At 41.2% G+C, this 18,441-nt stretch overlaps 1 protein-coding gene across 1 annotated transcript in view; it reads left to right on the forward strand.

Moving 5' to 3' along the window:
* thsd7aa (thrombospondin, type I, domain containing 7Aa) overlaps nucleotides 1–18,441 on the forward strand; it is a 159,289-nt gene that overhangs the window by 77,053 nt on the left and 63,795 nt on the right. Inside the window, exons 4-5 of the mRNA XM_071499968.1 lie at nucleotides 1,662–1,843; nucleotides 11,920–12,075. Of these exons, the coding sequence (XP_071356069.1) occupies nucleotides 1,662–1,843; nucleotides 11,920–12,075 (338 nt within the window). The remainder of the gene's footprint in view (nucleotides 1–1,661; nucleotides 1,844–11,919; nucleotides 12,076–18,441) is intronic.

The raw sequence follows: 18,441 nt of genomic DNA on the forward strand, positions 1-18,441 counted from the left end.
GTGACCTTATGCACTTACACGCTGTGAAGTTTTTGTGAAATTTGGACAAATCTTTTACAGATTAAACAGGTTTTTTTTTTCTCATGTTCCAGAGTCTAGACTAGGAAGATAACAAGTTCATCCAGTTGTATAGGGTGCATTGGGTCATTTATTGAATGACCCAACATGATCATACACAATGGACAGGCCATACAGACAACAGTCAAAATACTGTAGCTGGGGTGTGCCATAAAACGTGAGCTTTTCTAAAGCTATTATGCATGTCAGCACTGAGAATGACACATGACAAGACACCAGTGGGATATGGGCTCATCAAGAAAACAATAGCTGTGGGTATGGGGGAGGGGTTGTCCATGGTGCTGAAAAACTGCTCTGTTTGAATGTCCCCAGCTGGGCAACGTAAAGCATGAAGATGAAATGCTTTCCCAGGGGCCTTGTTGTCCTGCAGCAGTTCTGAAACAGAGACCTTGCGCATGAATACGGAGCCTTTCATTGGTGACCTCAAATGAATTCTATTATCAGCACAGATGGAGGCAGGGTCTACATTTCTATCCTCAGGGTGGAAACCACAAAGCTTTATTGCTGAAGCACACTGCTGCCATTTCAGTAACCACAAGCAAACCCATGTGCAGCCGCTGTAATGAACAAACTCCTTTGTAGCTTAAAAAATTAACCCAGAGGTATACTGTAAACAGGGATCAAAGGTCAATAACATAAAAAGTCTATCTAACAATGTCTGCAAAAAGCCATATATGCTGTGAGCTATGGCAAAAACTAACAATGATAAAAAGAGTTTGTGATCATTGCAGTAACTGCACTAGTCAGTTGAAAACACAGGTGAAAAATCCCCTGATGGCTCACTTTAAAAGGAGAACCCTGTAAGGACCCTGTATCGTGTAGGTAGTTAGTTAGCTGGACGTGCATTGGCAGCTTATAATAGAGTAGACAAACACACTATTTAATCCATCTACCTTTACTATTGTGGTTTTGGATTTGGAAAGGCTAAAAATATAATGCTACTCTCCAAACTCGTTTGTGTACAACCCCAAATCAGAAAAAGTTGGGACAGTATGGAAAATGTGAAAAAAAACAAAACAGAACAAAAAAAACCATTTGCATTTTTCATACTGTTCCAAGTACAATATCATTCTTGTTACAGTCCCATGCACAATGCTGAAGAAATGGTGTAAGCCTTACAGACCTGCTGTGCCTGGTTAAGTTAGTTAAGAAAGTTCAAATTTGATTGAGTATGTTGTTTGAAAGGTTTATACAGTACATGATTCCAGTGTAACTATAATCACTTTGTAATAAAACAATAAAATCACATGCATGAGGCTTTAAATGCATACAGATGTTTGCTGTCTGAGAAGTATAAAATCTGTTAAATTAAAACACTGATTTGAACTCAGTCTAGGCTGAGGAAATGAAAATGAATATCCAGTCTCCTTTGATCTGACTGTATTAGCCGTAGTCAATAGTCTGTATGGAAGCAACTCAGCAACACAAAATAACAGGTTTCCATCCTTCTGCCTCTTTTTCCGTAAAGGAGAATTGACCAGTTCATTCTATTCTATTAATATAATTATTTTAAGAAAATACAATATAGGACCAATAATATACTATATCATACAAGGTCTTCTTGTTTCTGGCTTTGTCCTTAGATACAGCTGGAAGACCACAGAGTGGACAGAGTGCAGGGCGGATGTGCTGCTGAGCCAACAGGACCGTCGGCGTGGAAACCAAACAGGGCTGTGCGGAGGCGGGATTCAGACCCGAGAGGTCTACTGTGTCCAAACCAGTACTGATATACCAACCAATCTTGGTTCACTCAGGAGCAAAGAAGGTAATGTTCCCAGCATGCCTTTCCTGTATTGTCTCTGTTTTCTTGTATTGCTGTATTTTGTCCACTGTTTATATTCCTTATTTATCATATATAAAACGGATCACTTTATCACAGTAGTTTTATACATAAATAGAATATCAGTCAAATATGCAGAAAATACATAAGCACTCTGGCTTTGCCCATTGTTTACGATACTTTGTTGAACAGTTATAAGCCATCATTAAGACCACCTTTTGCTTTGCAGTTTTCTGACAAATTTACTAACAGTCTGCTTTTATTCATGGTAGCAATAGTAATTATCAGTGGTGAGAAACCTGTGACCATTAATGACTTAATGAATATTATAATGACCGTATAAACCCTTCATGATGTGGGTGTTGGATTAGATAGCAGTACCAAATTGAGCACATATATATCAAATAGTCAGAGGATGGTACAGGTTATTTCAAGATCATACCAAAGTTTAGAATAATTAACATGTGATCATAAGACAACAAAGTTTGTTTGTTGATAATAATTTCAACTCAATTTCAGTACCATGCAGCATGAACCACATGCAGATTCTTAAAATCAATAAATGATCACATTATAATTAATGCATTACCATAATTACAACCCTGCAACAGCAATATGTTCTGACTGCATAACAAATATTTTTTCATTTGTTTTCCTACAAACATATTTGCTTTTATGGTTCTGTTCACTGAAAGCACGTGACTATGGTTAGGTAAGATAGTAGTCATGTTTAAATATTAAAAAGTCAACAAGCCAATGATCAAAAATGGCACTGCCCTGTGACGACATGGATGGCTGTTGGTGTGACTGTTGTGTACTTGCATGGCATAAGTACATGTGCATCAATACATGTATGAGCGACAGGAAGAGGACGAGTATGGCGCGCTTTTGGACTTTTTTTTGTGGCAATCGTGATCCTCAGTGAACTTTTTGACAGCTGTCAAACAAACACACTCAGCCATGGAGTGAACAAACTGGCCACACATTACACACGGGAGGTTCTTCTGTCCCTTTGCACATAAATAAATCATGATAAATCTCTAATTGAAAACCTGCCCCTGGAGATACGATCATTGCGGCAACAGAAAATGAGGAAAAGGAGTCAGAGAGGAGGTGTCTGACAGTGGCTAAGAAGGACAGGAAACAAGCCACCACTACCATCTATGATCCTGTGCAACGCTAGATTGCTAAAGAACAAGATGGATGAACTCCAACTGCTGTTGAAAGCCTGCTTTGAATATTGTGAGTCCAGCATAATGCTCTTCACTGGAACGTGGTGAAGACTAGATGTACCTGATCCTTTGGTGGAAATTGAAGGTTTTACCCACGTCTGCACAGACAGAACTGAGAGCTCAGGGAAATGCACAGCGGGCAGGCTTTGTGTGTATGTTAATGACAAGTGATGTGGACAGTACACAGTTGGAAAACAGTCTGTAATGGGGACATTGAACTGTTGTGTCTCGGCCTGTGGCCATTTTATCTTCCTCTGAAGTTTGGAAATATACTGATATATTCAGTCTATGTTCCCCCTGACAGTAACGCATCCAGAACTGCATCCCGAGTGGCAAACTGTGTACAAGATCATCTGCAACGCACCCCTAATGCCCCCATCTTTATCACAAGCAATCTGAACCACTGCAACTTGAACATTGCACTGCCTGCTTTTGAGCAATACAAAAAATGTGACACCAGGAAAAAGAAAATATTGGATATTATTAACTATTATGGAAATGTGAAAGGTCCATACACAGGTATTGCAAAACCACCCCTGGCCAACTGAGACCATAACACTTTCCATCTATCTCTGTATCTACATACAGAACAGCTCTTAAGAGCAGCAGTCATCTGGTCAAATCTGTCAATCTTTGGTGAGATGATAGCATTGAAACACTTCAAGTACACAGTGGGATACACTGTCTGAGGAGGTAGATTTAAACCATGCTACAGAGGTCATTACTGACGATATTCATTTCTGCATTGACTCTGTGATCCCAAAAAAGACAGTAAAGGTGTTCCCATTTAAGAGCTGTACAATCAGATTTAAATCAGAGACTGAGGGAGGCAAAACAACAGCACAAGAGGACACTGAAGGATAATCTACAAAATAACACTAAAAAACTATGGGACTCTATGAAAACCATGACCAACATGGAACCCACAAATAAATCTTATGCATGGGAGTCCGTCAACACCCCAGTCTTCAAGACATTTTTCAACAAAGCATAATCAGACAGGGACAAAAGATCATCTCAGATCCAACTCACATTCTCCACCCTGAATATCAGCTGCTCCCCTCAGGCAGATGGTATGGAATCCCCCTAAGCAGGCACAACCAATTCAGAAACTCATTTGTACCCCTGTTCATTAAAGCCCTCAACACCACCTAGGCCAGAATGAGAATATGCCATGCTTGTATTCTTCTTGCTGTATTATTGTAATATGTGTGCATTCTCTTATGCTGATGATGCAGATGGGCACTTGCGATTGATGAATGTATGTATTTGTGGTTTTGTGGATGAATGTACTGTTTTTATACCACAGACACTGTGTAGTCCAAGGCAAATTTCCCACTGGGACAAAAAAGTCTATCCTATCCCATCCTATTCTATCCTATCCTAACGCTGACTTGAAGCAAAAAAGGACATGCTTCCTTTTTAAATATCAAACAGAACTCTGTACACCTTCCATCTATCCATCACATCCCTATGACTCCAGACTTTAAAAAGTGTTGCCAGTAAAACCACACAGCAGTTTCCTTTAAAAACCTTTAGTAAATAAAATTAGTTTTTATGAGTCCATAAATACTGTAAACAAAGATCCTGCCAGAGGAGAATGGCAGGCTCTTAATTATTATATACATATTATATATACTGTTTGGCAGGAAAACATCTGCTTTACTTCACATTGCTTTGTGGTAGAATACTTGACAAGTAATCCATGTTCAGTTCCAGTCCACCCATTTACACTTTGTAATTGTATCAGAATCAGAATCAGTTTTATTGCCAAGTATGTTTTCACATACAAGGAATTTTTTCTGGTGATTGGTGCAATTGATCAGCAACAGTGGGGCTCTCAAGCCTTGTTTATGAGGCTAATAGCAGATGGGAAGAAGCTATTTTTGTGGCGAGAGGTTTTGGTCCTGAAGGACCGCAGCCTCCTGCCAAAGGGGAGTGTCTCAAAGAGTTTGTGTCCAGGGTGGGAGGAGTCAGCTACAATCTTCCCTGCACGCCTCAGAGTCCTTGAGGTGTACAGGTCCTGGAGGGACGGAAGATTGCAGCCAATCACCTTCTCAGCAGAGTGGATGATACGCTGCAGTCTGTTATTGTCCCTCTCTGTGGCAGCAGCGTACCAGATGGTGATGGAGGAGGTGAGGATGGACTCAATGATGGAGGTGTAGAAGTTCACCATCATTGTCCTTGGCAGGTTGAACTTCTTCAACTGCCTCAGGAAATACATCCTCTGCTGAGCTTTTTTGATGAGGGAGCTGATGTTTAGCTCCCATTTGAGATCCTGTGTGATGGTGGTTCCCAAGAAGCGAAAATGCTCCACGGTAGCCACGGGGGAGTCACACAGGGAGATGGGGGTGGGTGGGGCTGGGCTCTTCCTGAAGTCCACTATCATTTCCACTGTCTTCAGAGCTCTAGGTTGTTCCGCCTGCACCAGGTCACCAGACGCTCAGTCTCCCACCTGTAGGCAGACTCATCGCCATCAGAGATGAGTCCAATGAGAGTGGTGTCGTCTGCAAACTTCAGGAGCTTGACAGACTGATGGCTGGAGGTGCAGGTGTTGGTGTACAGGGAGAAGAGCAGAGGAGAAAGAACGCAGCCTTGTGGGGATCCAGTGCTGATGGTCTGGGAGTCAGACACGTGCTTTCCTAGCTTCACGTGCTGCCTCCTGTCAGACAGGAAGTCGGTGATCCACCTGCAGGTGGAGTCAGGCACGCTCAGCTGGGAGAGCTTGTCCTGCAGCAGAGCCGGGATGATGGTGTTGAAGGCAGAGCTGAAGTCCACAAACAGGATCCTGGCATAGGTCCCTGAGGAGTCCAGGTGCTGGAGGATGAAGTGGAGAGCCATGTTGACCTGTTGGCTCTGTAGGCGAACTGCAGGGGGTCCAGGAGTGGGTCAGTGATGGATTTGAGATGGGACAGGACAAGGCGCTCAAATGATTTCATGACCACAGAGGTCAGGGCAATGGGTCTATAGTCATTTAGACCTGTGGGCCTTGGTTTTTTGGGGACAGGGATGATGGTGGAGGATTTGAAGCAGGCTGGCACGTGGCAGGTCTCCAGTGAGGTGTTGAAGATGTCCGTGAACACTGGAGACAGCTGATCAGCACAGTGCTTCAGGGATGATGGAGAGACAGAGTCAGGACCGGCTGCTTTGCGGGGGTTCTGCTTCTTAAAAAGCCTGTTGACATCTCTCTCCAGGATAGAGAGAGACGTTCCTTTGGTAGGGGAGGAGGGGGGTTCTGATGTGGCTCTGATGTGGAGGTTAGTGTCAGGCTTGTCCCACTGTCTTTCAAAGCGGCAGTAGAACTCATTCAGATCGTTGGCCAGACGGAAGTTGTTAATGGAGTGGGGGGGTTTAGGTTTGTACTTTGTGATCTTTCTGAGCCCTTTCCAGACAGAAGCAGAGTCGTTGGCTGAGAACTGGAGCTGAAGTTTCTCAGAGTACAGACGTTTAGCTTCTCTCACCGCTTTGCTAAACCTGTACTTGGACTCTTTAAACTTGTCCCTGTCCCCACTCCTGAAAGCTTCCTCCTTTTGCCTCCTGAGCTGACTGAGCTTAGCTGTGAACCAGGGTTTGTCATTGTTATAACTCACCCTGGTGCGTGATGGGATACAGCAGTCCTCACAGAAGCTGATGTATGACGTCACAGCCTCTGTGAACTCATCCAGACTGTTGGAAGCAGTCCTGAACACCTCCCAGTCAGTGCAGTCCAAACATGCCGCAGATCCTCTATGGCTTCACTGCTCCACTGCTTCGATGTCCTCACAACAGGTTTACACAGTTTTAGTTTCTGCCTGTATGTGGGAATCAGGTGGACCATCACATGGTCAGAGTGGCCCAGTGCAGCCCGGGGGACGGCGTGATAAGCACCACTGATTGTGGTGTAACAGTGGTCCAGAGTGTTCCCCTCTCTGGTCGGGCAATTAACAAACTGTCTGTATTTGGGCAGTTCGTGGTTGAGGTTACCTTTGTTAAAGTCACCAAGGACAATAACTACGGAGTCCAGGTTGGTCCGCTCCACACACAGTATCTGCTGTGGCCTGTGGTGGGATGTAAACACTGACCAGGATGAATGAAGTGAACTCCCGGGGGGAGTAGAAGGGCCTGCAGTTTATGATGAAAGTCTCCAGGTCAGGAGAACAGTGCTGCAGGATCACTGTCACGTCTCTGCACCAGCCACTGTTAGCATAAAAGCAGATTCCTCCACCTTTCGCTTTGCCGGACAGCTCTGTGTCGCGATCCGCTCTGAAGAGTTGGAAGCCGGCCAGCTTCAGCGCAGAGTTCGGAATCGATCCACACAGCCACGTCTCCGTGAAGCACAGGACGGAAGATGAGGAAAAGTCTCTGTTCTTCTGCACCAGTAGCTGAAGTTCATCCAGTTTGTTGGGCAGTGAACGCACCTTGGAGAGAAAGATACCTGGGAGAGGTGTGCGGAGTCCGCGCCGGCGGAGACGCGCAAGCGCACCGGCACGTTTTCCTCTCCTCCGGCGTTTCACTGCGAGAGTAACGGTCAGTGACCTCTGACCAAAATGTCCAATAATTCCACAGGTGAGTCGAGAAAAGTAGGAAAAAAATCCACTGGAGTTGTTTCTCTGATGTTAATGAGCTCTTCTCTGGTGAAAGAGCTCCGGAAACCAAAGCAGAAAACTGGATTTATAAAGAAAATGAGGCAAAAAAATGCGCACCAAAACACCGAGGCAGCCATCCGCGGCGCCATGGCAACAGAATAGAAATCATAGAAAGTATAGAAATCATTATATTACACAGAAATCATATCAGCTATGGAGGGCTGTTATTAGCTCAAATAGCAACAAGGAATGGAAGGGGTGCAAGTTGGAAGATCTTGGCAACAGAAAGCCAAGAGCTATGTTTTGATTTAGTCTAGTTAAAAACTGTGTCATATCCCATCTTCTGTTCTAGCTGTGCACACAGTCACTGATATCCTCCTCCTCCTTGACCAGCCATGTGTGAACCAGAGAGGAGAACTGAGGCGGTTTCCTCTTATATTAAATCTGGGACTCAGTTATATGAATATGAATATGACTGTATGGGTATAAGCCACACAGAGTTGATAGCAGATGAAATATGAGCTTTCATGTAAATTGGTGTCATTACTGTGCACATGGAGGCTGGGAGTTGCCTGGTTGCATGCTCATCCATCTGGCTGGGGAGGCAGAACTGGCATCAGCTGCTAGAAATTATTCAGATCAGATGCTCACCACCAGCCACATGCTTTCATATTTCAGTGTCAAGATTCCACACTTCCAATTTTGTTAACAGAGGTGAGTCTCATGCTTTCTCCATTCCCCTTTACATATATTGTCACCGTCAGTCAAACTGCCACTGCCTGCATTTTAACAGAGTAATTATTATTGAAAGTGTTTTTTGGGTGGAAGCAGGGACACATTAATGAAGGTATTATGGCTTTATGATGTGACTAACAAAAGATGGAGAAAAATTAGAAGAGAAAAATGGAATGGGTGTGATAAATAATAAGAAGCACATCCTCTTTCTTATCACCCTGCACTTATCTTTGTTGTCAGAAAGGTTTTGTCAAATTCCCTCACTCCTGTCTTAGAGTAGAGGTTTTATTCGTTGGGCATTGCACTGCTGATGGATCTGATTTATTTTGTCCTATAAACACCTTTTACACATTTCAGCCACAAGTTGTACTTTGAGGTTGTACTTATTTGGGAAAAAAGTGAGATTCTGGGTTGCCAACTGGGGACTCAAATGAGCTGAAATTGGCATAAATCTCCTTCGTGTTTTGAAAGATTCCTGTTTTTAGATCATCTTTCTTTAATTATTTGTTACAACAGGTCACCGTTACTAGATTTCTTGTTGATAACAGATATTATTACCAAACAAAAATCGTTCATTGATGTACACACTTGGAATATTTGTACCCAGGTTGAATAAATACTTGTGGTATTTTAAGAAATGTATTGATTGATTAATTGATTGTATGTTAAAGTTCATTTGAGTCTAGTGTTTCACAGCGAGGTCACTTGGCTGTTCCACTTCATCGCTCGCCTGTGAACAAGCAAATAATGCACATTGATTTATGACTCAATAGTGGGTTTGAGGAGTATAATGTAAGACCCAAGTTTGTTGTTCAATGTTTTATGACATTTTTGTTGGTTTATAATGCGTTGAGTTTTGTGGCTGAAACTGAATGTTACATAAATAAAATTTGGTGCCACATAAATAAAGTTTATTTTTATTAATAATATTATGTCATGAGAGAGGAGGGATCATTTTGATCACTGCCTCTGCCTTTGGGTGCCTTTGGAGTCAGGAACTACATGGATTTTAAGCCTTTTTCAGCACTGGCTTTAACACTAAGTGTCTGAATGCTTTGTCATTTGTGAATGCCCTTAATAAGACCACAGTAGTACCACTTACTAATTCCTAGCATGCAGTGGGTGATTTTATTGTGATGAGACACGCATCTGTGTGGAGGGAATTAAGCTGATGGAATTTTTATCATTTGCTTTCAAGGATGTTCGGGATAGTATGGCAGTAGCGTCTCTCAACACAGATTATTACCAGTCCAACTACTGGAGCAACTACCATCCCATATCTCTGAAATTCTGCCTTGTGACTTGTGCAGAGATTACTGCTCACAACACCCCTGTTAATCATGGTACATTCTCAAATGGGATGTGGTTTTTGATTACCACAAGAAGGTTTTTATTCTCTTTTGTACATATTTCATAGCCAGTTTCTCTATTTCTTTTGACAAGATTTTAAGTTATGTAAAACTGTTTTAGCAGGTGTGTAAGTTGTATCAGCTGTTTTTCCTGTACTGGTTCAGATCAACATGATAGCATTCTGAGAAGCAAACAGTGACATGCTGTACGGCAGATGTGCCAGTGTGATGTGTGGAGGTTTCCATTAATTAGCCCAAACACGCACAATATTAAGGCAGCGTAAAGTGCATAAAAGGTAAGGGTGAAGTGGACATGTGCTGTAGCGATTAATCACTGTCTTTTCAGCCAGTCACATTACAGCCTTTACAGCTTTTACACAGCTCTGCCAGCCACAGTGGGGTGTGACAGAAGTGATTCATGAAGTAGAAGGCAGAAAAATAACTGTGCTGTTCTGAAGGTTGAGAATGGCAATATGAGAACATGCGATACAAGAAAGCAGCCAGAGGTAAATGGCTTTTGAAGTTTAATTTATTCAGAATTTTTTCATTATGATTATGCAGTCCTGTGATTTCACTTGCTAGTCCCTTTCTGCTGAAATCTAAACACAGCAATCAGTTTCTTTTTACTGTGTCTGAATTGGACCTCCATGACCTGCATTCTAGCTTGCTCTTATTTTTTATAAATAGGTGATCTATGAAATGTCTGAAATTGTGTTTAATCAATAGTATTGCACATCAAGTTACCATTAATAAAACACAAGATGTAATGTAATTCACTCTCCGAGCGAAATGTTAACATTCTTTGTGTGCAGTAATTCACAGGTCCCTGAGTGCTATTGAATTCCAATCCTCAAAGTGGATCTTTATAGTAGTTCTTTATATCAACCAATGTTCTTTACATGATAGCATGTATTTAGCAACTGTGAGGAAAAATAAACAAGTATTCCAAGTATTTAAAAGAGAAACATCTTAATATAAAGATGTCGATGAAATAGCATTTCATGTCACACTATTAGACATATTACCTGCTCTTGCGTTACATGGGCAGTGAAGGGCATGCCACTTGTACACACACTTAAGCAGCACTATTAAAGGACACACCATTGGCCAAGCGAAGGTAATTTGCATGTGGATGAAGTTGGGTCCTGTCGTTGAGCTGAGGACTAATGGGAATTAGGTCAAATTGAAGACTGGCCTGCTGTGATGGGAAAACACACACACACACACAAAAGCTTGCGGAAGATTTTGGCTTTTGGGGGTCCTGTGAATGAAAGAACAATTTTTGCATGTATTTGGCTTTGATTTTAAGTAAAATGATTTGTATCTTGGGGATATAGGATTCCAAAGGCAAGGATATTGGAGATCAAAAAGAGCAACTTCTGTCTTTTTAAATTTTTTTTCTTGTTGAAGTGGTTTGTTCTGTTAAACTATAAATATTTCAGATTTGAGTTGAAATACTTAAGTGTCTGCACAGGATATAAACCCACTCTCTTGTACAGCTTGAAAATGATTGTAAGGTGATGACGTATAAGTTAGACATTCATATTTTGCATGAGGACAGGGAAAACTGTCCTCCTGTAGAAAATGAGCCCGTAAATCATCTGTGAAGCAGCTTATTAAAACCTATACTCATGTTTTATTCTTAGGTAACCTCTAGTGGCCATAGTAATTGTGGTGGGAGCAAAGGGGGAGGTTATGTCACATACTCTATAGAGTTACAAAGTCATAATCTTGATGAGAAAGGTCCTCTAACCTTAAGGAATTACTTATTTCAAAGCAAACTACTGATTCCTAAACATAACCATGTCGTTTTTTAACCTAAACCTAACCGAATTGTGACCATTCTATAATATTAACTGTGTTTGTTATTGTTACCATGACAATGGAGGTCCGATATGCTCGCTACCGGTACCCTCCAAGGAGTCGTTTCTGAGGATGGGGACAAACAACCTGCATATGGTGGTTTACCTTGGTAGACTTGCTGTTGCAGGGTTATAAATGATAAGAACTGTGGAGCATGTTGTGGATATCTTCAAATTGTGGTTTTTAATAATGTTTCTACTTTTTTTTTAATGCACTTTTTCTTTTAACTGTATCTGGTTACATTTTGCTGTGTTGAAAACTTTACTCATCAGGTTATCATTTCAACAGTGTGCCATTGATCCTGTCTGTCTCCATAGCATTGCGACCAGTGGACAGTGATCTGTGCCTGGGCACCCCCCCGAACACCACCCAGCTCTGCCATATCAGCTGTCCTATAGATTGTGAGGTGTCTTCATGGAGTGCCTGGGGACCCTGCACCTATGAAAACTGTCAAGACCAGGCAGCCAAGAAAGGTAAGAGCTCACTTTGAGAATTATAATACCACTGGGTCATAAAGGAAACAGAGTTCTATAGCTATGTCAGACTTCTGAAACTTGTGTATGAACATGCGATTTCATACCAAAATGAGAGCCAAGATTATCTTTTATATGATCACAAAGTCAACTTAACAATTTCACCTTTTGCACAAGCAGCTATATGTAACTACTTTAGTTTAAAAACATCAAAAAAATAACCAAGATTATCAACAGAATATGAAGAAATAACAGTTTTGATGTTATGTCAAGGCACCTATGTATTGTGTTGAAGAAATATCTACTGAAGTTAGCATGCCAATCAGCTGGCCATGGCCTGTCCCATCCCATTTTTTTTTTTAGCTCAAGAGGTGACAGTGAATCAAGGTAGTGCCCGGTCTGCCCTCAGTCCAACATTAAGTGAATGAAGTTGCAATTGCAATTGCAAGTAGGCTATGAACATGTTGCAGCCATCCTCTCTCAGCGACCTTCCTCCACTCTGTCCTCAAGCTCAGATACTGATGCTGCTTCTCCAGCTGTCCAACTCTCCCTCTCCCTTGCTATTTTTGACTGGCAAGACTAGGTATGACATTGTCATTATCACTCTAACAATAACCAAAGAAAACAATCTACAAGTTACATCATCATATTGCGAGGAAAAGTGTGCTAAAAACATTATTCCACAATCCATGCAGGTTTGGCAACATGCCAACAAGATGGCTAGATGGCTAGTCCTATGGCACAGGGGAATGGGAGGGGGAGGGGGAGGAGAGACCAAAGAATACAGACTAACATATTAAAGAGGCTATGTGTTACAGTCAATGCCTTAGGGGAAGCTCAGAAACAAGAAATCTGGAGAAAATGCCAAAAAAAAGGTTTTGCAAAGTTGGACTCAACTGACACAAGCCCAAGTGAAGCCTCAGGCTCCACCCAGAAGGAAACACCGGAGAGGCTGCTCGGAAAGTGGACAACAGCGATGATTTAGCGGATGCGGCTTGCAGCTCTTCACACAAACTGCAAGACTTAGAAAACCAAGTTAAAAAGCTTTGAAGAAAAACTGCAGAAAGCTATGCCCACAAAGTATCTAGCATGTCTTAGTCAACCATTCCAAATCTCCAGAGACCTCCTGCCTGAAGTGGTAAGACACTGAGCTGCGTTCACTCCATCCAGGAGGATGCTACGCAACAAACCTGAAGTCAGATTTGGGCTTCTAATTCCGGCTAAGCTAAGAGTGTCACATAATAGGCCAGAGAATTACTTGACTGATCCAGAGGAGGCCCGAGTATACAGAGGGAGAGAATGAGGACTTTCCACTCAGACCCTCTGAGCATGAAGGAGGACTCTATGAAAAGATCCTCTGGCAGATGACCATAAAGAACGGCCCAGGCCAAAGGTTATTCCCTATGTTGAAATTCAAATTGCACATTCTGTAATTATTAGTGTTTTTTAATGGATTATGGCTTATTAGGCTGAGTGGGCCTGAATTTCTTAGCCTACCTACATGGTTACCATGGTTTATAAGAGGTTAGGGCCCACTATGAGCTGGCCTAAATTTGAGTTTGCTTATGTTAATCTGTTACTTAGCCTGCCTACATGGTGAGGCCTACTCTAAGCTAAACATTGTTTAATTAATCTTAATTTTATTTATATTGCCTAAATGCTGTATGCTGATATAATACACTACACACATGTACACCTCAAACCTGACAATACGAGACTGACACAGGAGAGAACAGAAGACTCCGGGGAATTTACGTTTAATAACTGATATTTTACTGACTCTTACATGAGTAAGGTGTTAAAAAAATAGACTTAAATATGTTAAAAATACGTAGACTGTGGACTTGGGTTTAGGATGTATTCTCTAGTTGTATCATTTTAGTCATTTTATCATTTCATTAAATTTATATTAACCTTAATTCAAGGCAAATTTATTTATTTATTTATAACATATATTATTTGAAGGCATTTAACAGATTGAGGTCAAGACTTTACAATATTGATGAGAGAAACCCAACAGCTCCCATTTGGTGACAGTGGAGATGAAAACTCCCTTTTAAATGGATGAAAATGCAGATAAACCAGAGGTAGGTGACCATCTGCCACGAGTGGCTGGGTTGAGAGGAGAGAAATGGGCAGGGCTCCGATCACTCAGGCCCTGTTCAGACCTGGTATTGACATGCATCTTCAGTCATCCGATTGCAGGTGGTCAGCTTTAAGTACGTCTGTTCGCACCTGGTTTAAAATGAGCCTCTACATGCTCTTGAGTCAGATCCAATCACAATTTGTCACTCGAGATGCATGTGAAGATGCATTTTAAAGCCATGTATGAACAGATGTACTTAGAGCTCACCACTTGCAAATGGATCACTGTAGCTGCATGTTAATACCAGGTCTGAACAGGGCCAAAGTTAATGACATGCAGTAGTGTTACATAAATTCAAGGGAAGAGAGAGAGAAGCACCACTATCAAATCAGAATCCTGGCCTTGTGAGAACACTAGAGGAGGGTTTGAGATTGGAGAGGGAGCAAAAACATCATCTCCTCTTCCCATTTGTCGGCTGTTGTCGCAGGCTTTACTTGTCCATCAACGGGGATGACACGATCACTGCTTCAGCCCTTAATTATACCCAGAAAAGCAGTGTCCACCATGACTGCTACATGTTGACTCTGCCTTAATGAAGCACCTCACATGAAATTTTTCTCCATGTATCTTAACGACCACTCGCTCGTTTGCTCAGTAAGACACATCTGCTATCGCTCTCTACTATGCATTGTACAAAGCGAACATGAACACACACACATCCCCAAGTTTGTGTACCCTGGTTGGTTGTGATTACAGAGTTGAACATAAGTTTGTACTAAGTTTACAATTTTTCTAATTAACACGGTAAGAATGGTTGGAAGATTTGCATTGCATTATTTTTATAAACTGAACTACACATTTATATTGGCTATATAGACTATTATAAGTTTGCATAAAATATAATCACACATCAACAACTCAATAACTTTTGTTTCTGCATTTAAAAAACTGATAAAATGAATGATACAGCTGCTTATTGTTGTGTCCTCCTTTTTCTCATCTCTTTTTCTTATCATTCATCACTGTATTCTATTGCTTTCAAGGTCTAGGCCTTGGCCTTTCTAATTCCCTGACAGCATTGAATTATGTGCTTGCCGATGTAACCAAGGGGACTTAAAGCTGGTTAGCTGTTTTTGGCCCCTGGATCAGTGTGACATCTGTGCAGCCCACTGAAAACATCCGACCTGGGCACCTGCAGTGGATTGACTGGCTTATATACTAACCAGTGGAAAAATGGAGCTTGTTGTCGCTCTGGTGCTTCTGTCAGAGGAGCTAGACTACACATAGTATCACACAGTATCACAGACATGCATACATAGATTTACTCTCCTGCTTTGGCCCCTGTGTGACCAGTGTCTCAGTGTGGTGACTTTACAGTACAGTTTATTGCCTTTCAGTGGAGTACTTTTACCCTTAGTGTGTGATTCTTTTTCAGTGCCCTCAGAAAGTATTCAGATCACTAAACTTTTCTGCACAATTCATTGTGTTGTAGATTTAATTGTAAATTGATAAAAAAAAATAGTATTTGCCCAGCAGTCTACCCTAAATAACCCAAAATTGCCAAAGTGGAAAGTGTTCAAATTTATCAAAATAAAACATTAAAAACTGAAATATCTAATTAAAATGTGTAAGTCTTACTAGAGATGCTCTGTTGGGTTTAAGTCTGGGCTTTGGTTAGGCCACACAAGGAAAGTAAGAAACTTGTCCTGAAGCCAATAAAACAGGAAAAATAAAACAGGACTCAGATGAAACCATGGTATCCTATGATGTCACTTTACTCTTCACATTCATTCCTACCTCCTAAGCCTAAACCTAAACCTAAAAGACTGTAATGAAATGACTGCTATAGGATGGCATCCTGTCCAACAGAACCAACCTCACCTCAGACCATATGTTCCTGCTGGACCTCTTGCCTGACTACCAACTATTTTCAATGTAATTAGGGTTTCTACAGACAGAAACATGGTTGTACTTTGGGCTCACCAGCATCTCCAGTAGTGGCTAATCTCTACAGAAGTGGAGAGCAGAGTCCTGATGTCCTTTGCAGGACCTGCTCTTGGCCACTGGTTTAGGTATGTGGGTGGAAGAAGCCTGAGTCAAAATCAAAACACAGGACACATCAGTGCAGTGAATAGCATCATAAAGTTCACTCAGAAGGATGTCAGAGGAAATAGTTTGGCCTTCTTGGACTGAGGCACATTGACAATGGCAGAAGCCTCAACACTGACGTATGCAGAAAACCCACACACAGATCAATATTTAGTCTTTGATTCTCACCACTGACTGGAGCACAAGCCGGGGGTTATCAGAATCCTACACCACCAAACTCAGCTGCCCATGTTGCCAACCTTAACTTTGCAGAGCTCCAACTTTGCAGAACTCCAACAACTAAAAGTTATTAAGTTAATTATTCCTACTTGATAGTATATTTTAAGATTGAATCAGTGAATTCACTATCCTTTCACTTTTGAGGGTGCTCCCCTGAGGAATTTTAAAATTAAAGTTATTATTTAATATTAACATTTTAATATTAACATTTTGTAGATTACAGATGCCAATAATTGATAAGATGTTGCATCTATAAAATTCCTAACAGTAAAGAGCCTTGTTCTAAGCTCTGAACTAGCATTGTGATAAGTTTGAGAATGATGTGGATAAAATCATGACGGTATATTGTTTCATTGAGTATTTCATTGCATCTGCTGCTCTGTTTGAGGATACTAACACTCATATTTGCAAACTGTAATACTACATATTATGAACCACTGGTAACTATTGAGTAAACTTTTAATTTTACTGTGATTATTTGCACATATATGTGAAGTGCTCAAGAAGTTACATGTTATGAGTCAGCAGGCCCTGATAAATTTGAACCTTACTTTTTAAAAGTATGTTGCAATTTTATTGCACCTCATTGAACATATATTTTTAATCTTTCTTTATCAAATGGAATTTCATATGTTTGGAAGTCAGCTTTTATTATACTTTTACTAAAAACTGATGTCCTGATGTTATTAAAAAACAAAAACAACATTAAAAAAGTGCCAAGAATCACTTCCTATTTACTAAATAATCCACCACATACCACATTTATGCTCCACCAACTGTGAATTTTCTCTGTTCTGTACACTGTGCTCAAACATTCCTACAGCAGAACGATCATGTAGTGTCCATGATATGTACGCTACTTTCTGCGATAATCACAGCATTCTTTGCATATAGATTCAAAACGCTGTCTGCCAGTGATGACGCCAAAAAAAGCAATGCAGCGCAAATTAATTAGTGTAAGTGTCCTAAATGTTAATTTACTGTTCACTATAACTAACCAAACAATGACTGAGCATAAATAGCACTGACACTAGCATTAAACAACCTGGCTTATCCACACCAGCTATGAATGTCATGTTATGTTTTTGATAACTCAAGAAGTGAATGTTTATTAGCTGCACCTGACTAAATTCGCTGGGCAACATTTGCCATTTCAAATGGTGAAATGGTCGGAACTTGGTTTTGATTAAAAAGTGCTCAGGATCGGAACACACGTACAGGACGATCTCATGTGAACCTCGATTGATGGACACACAGAGGGCCAGCAAAGAAATACACAGGGCCAGTAAAAAAACTTAACTGATTTTTGAACCGTCTACCATGCCTGGTATGCCTGATGGCCAGGTTGACTGTCTCATACAAGCAGTAGCCCAGCTGTTGATACCAAAAGTGCATTTCTCCCTGCTGGTCAAAGCAATGCTGCCTCTTTTCTAATTATGTAGAGCTTATCTTTATGTGTTTCTTGATAAGCATGACATTTATTCTGATGCAACAATAACATTGACATTATTATATATGACACTACCAATCAGATCTATTTACTTGTTATCCGAAGCTGCCGGAACACTTTTTCAGATCGTTCCAACCCACTTTAACCCCTGCTGCACTACTATCTTGCACCCATGCCATTCATAATACAGCCTGCAGATAATAAGTCTGTGATGCCTGATGGAATTGAATTTCCTGCACGCCAGGTCTGATTTTCCTTGATATAAACCCTCCCCCCTCAGATGAAACCTCTATCAATGGATCTAGACACATGACAGCACATGGTCTGCTGAGCTGCCTTTATGAGGGGAAAAGAAAAAAAACATGAAATAGAGAAAGGGAAATTCTGCTGCTTCCACCTGAGTTCTGCAGGCACTCCAGGGCTTTGCTGCCTTATCTGGCTAGAGCAGGAGTGTGGATTAGGGGGTGAATGACCTTGACTACCCCCCCGCACCCCAACACAC

Source organism: Trachinotus anak, unplaced genomic scaffold, assembly GCF_046630095.1.
Source record: "Trachinotus anak isolate AG129_WGS33_773 ecotype Australia unplaced genomic scaffold, CSIRO_AGI_Tana_v1 ptg000016l, whole genome shotgun sequence".
Classification (NCBI taxonomy): domain Eukaryota; kingdom Metazoa; phylum Chordata; class Actinopteri; order Carangiformes; family Carangidae; genus Trachinotus; species Trachinotus anak.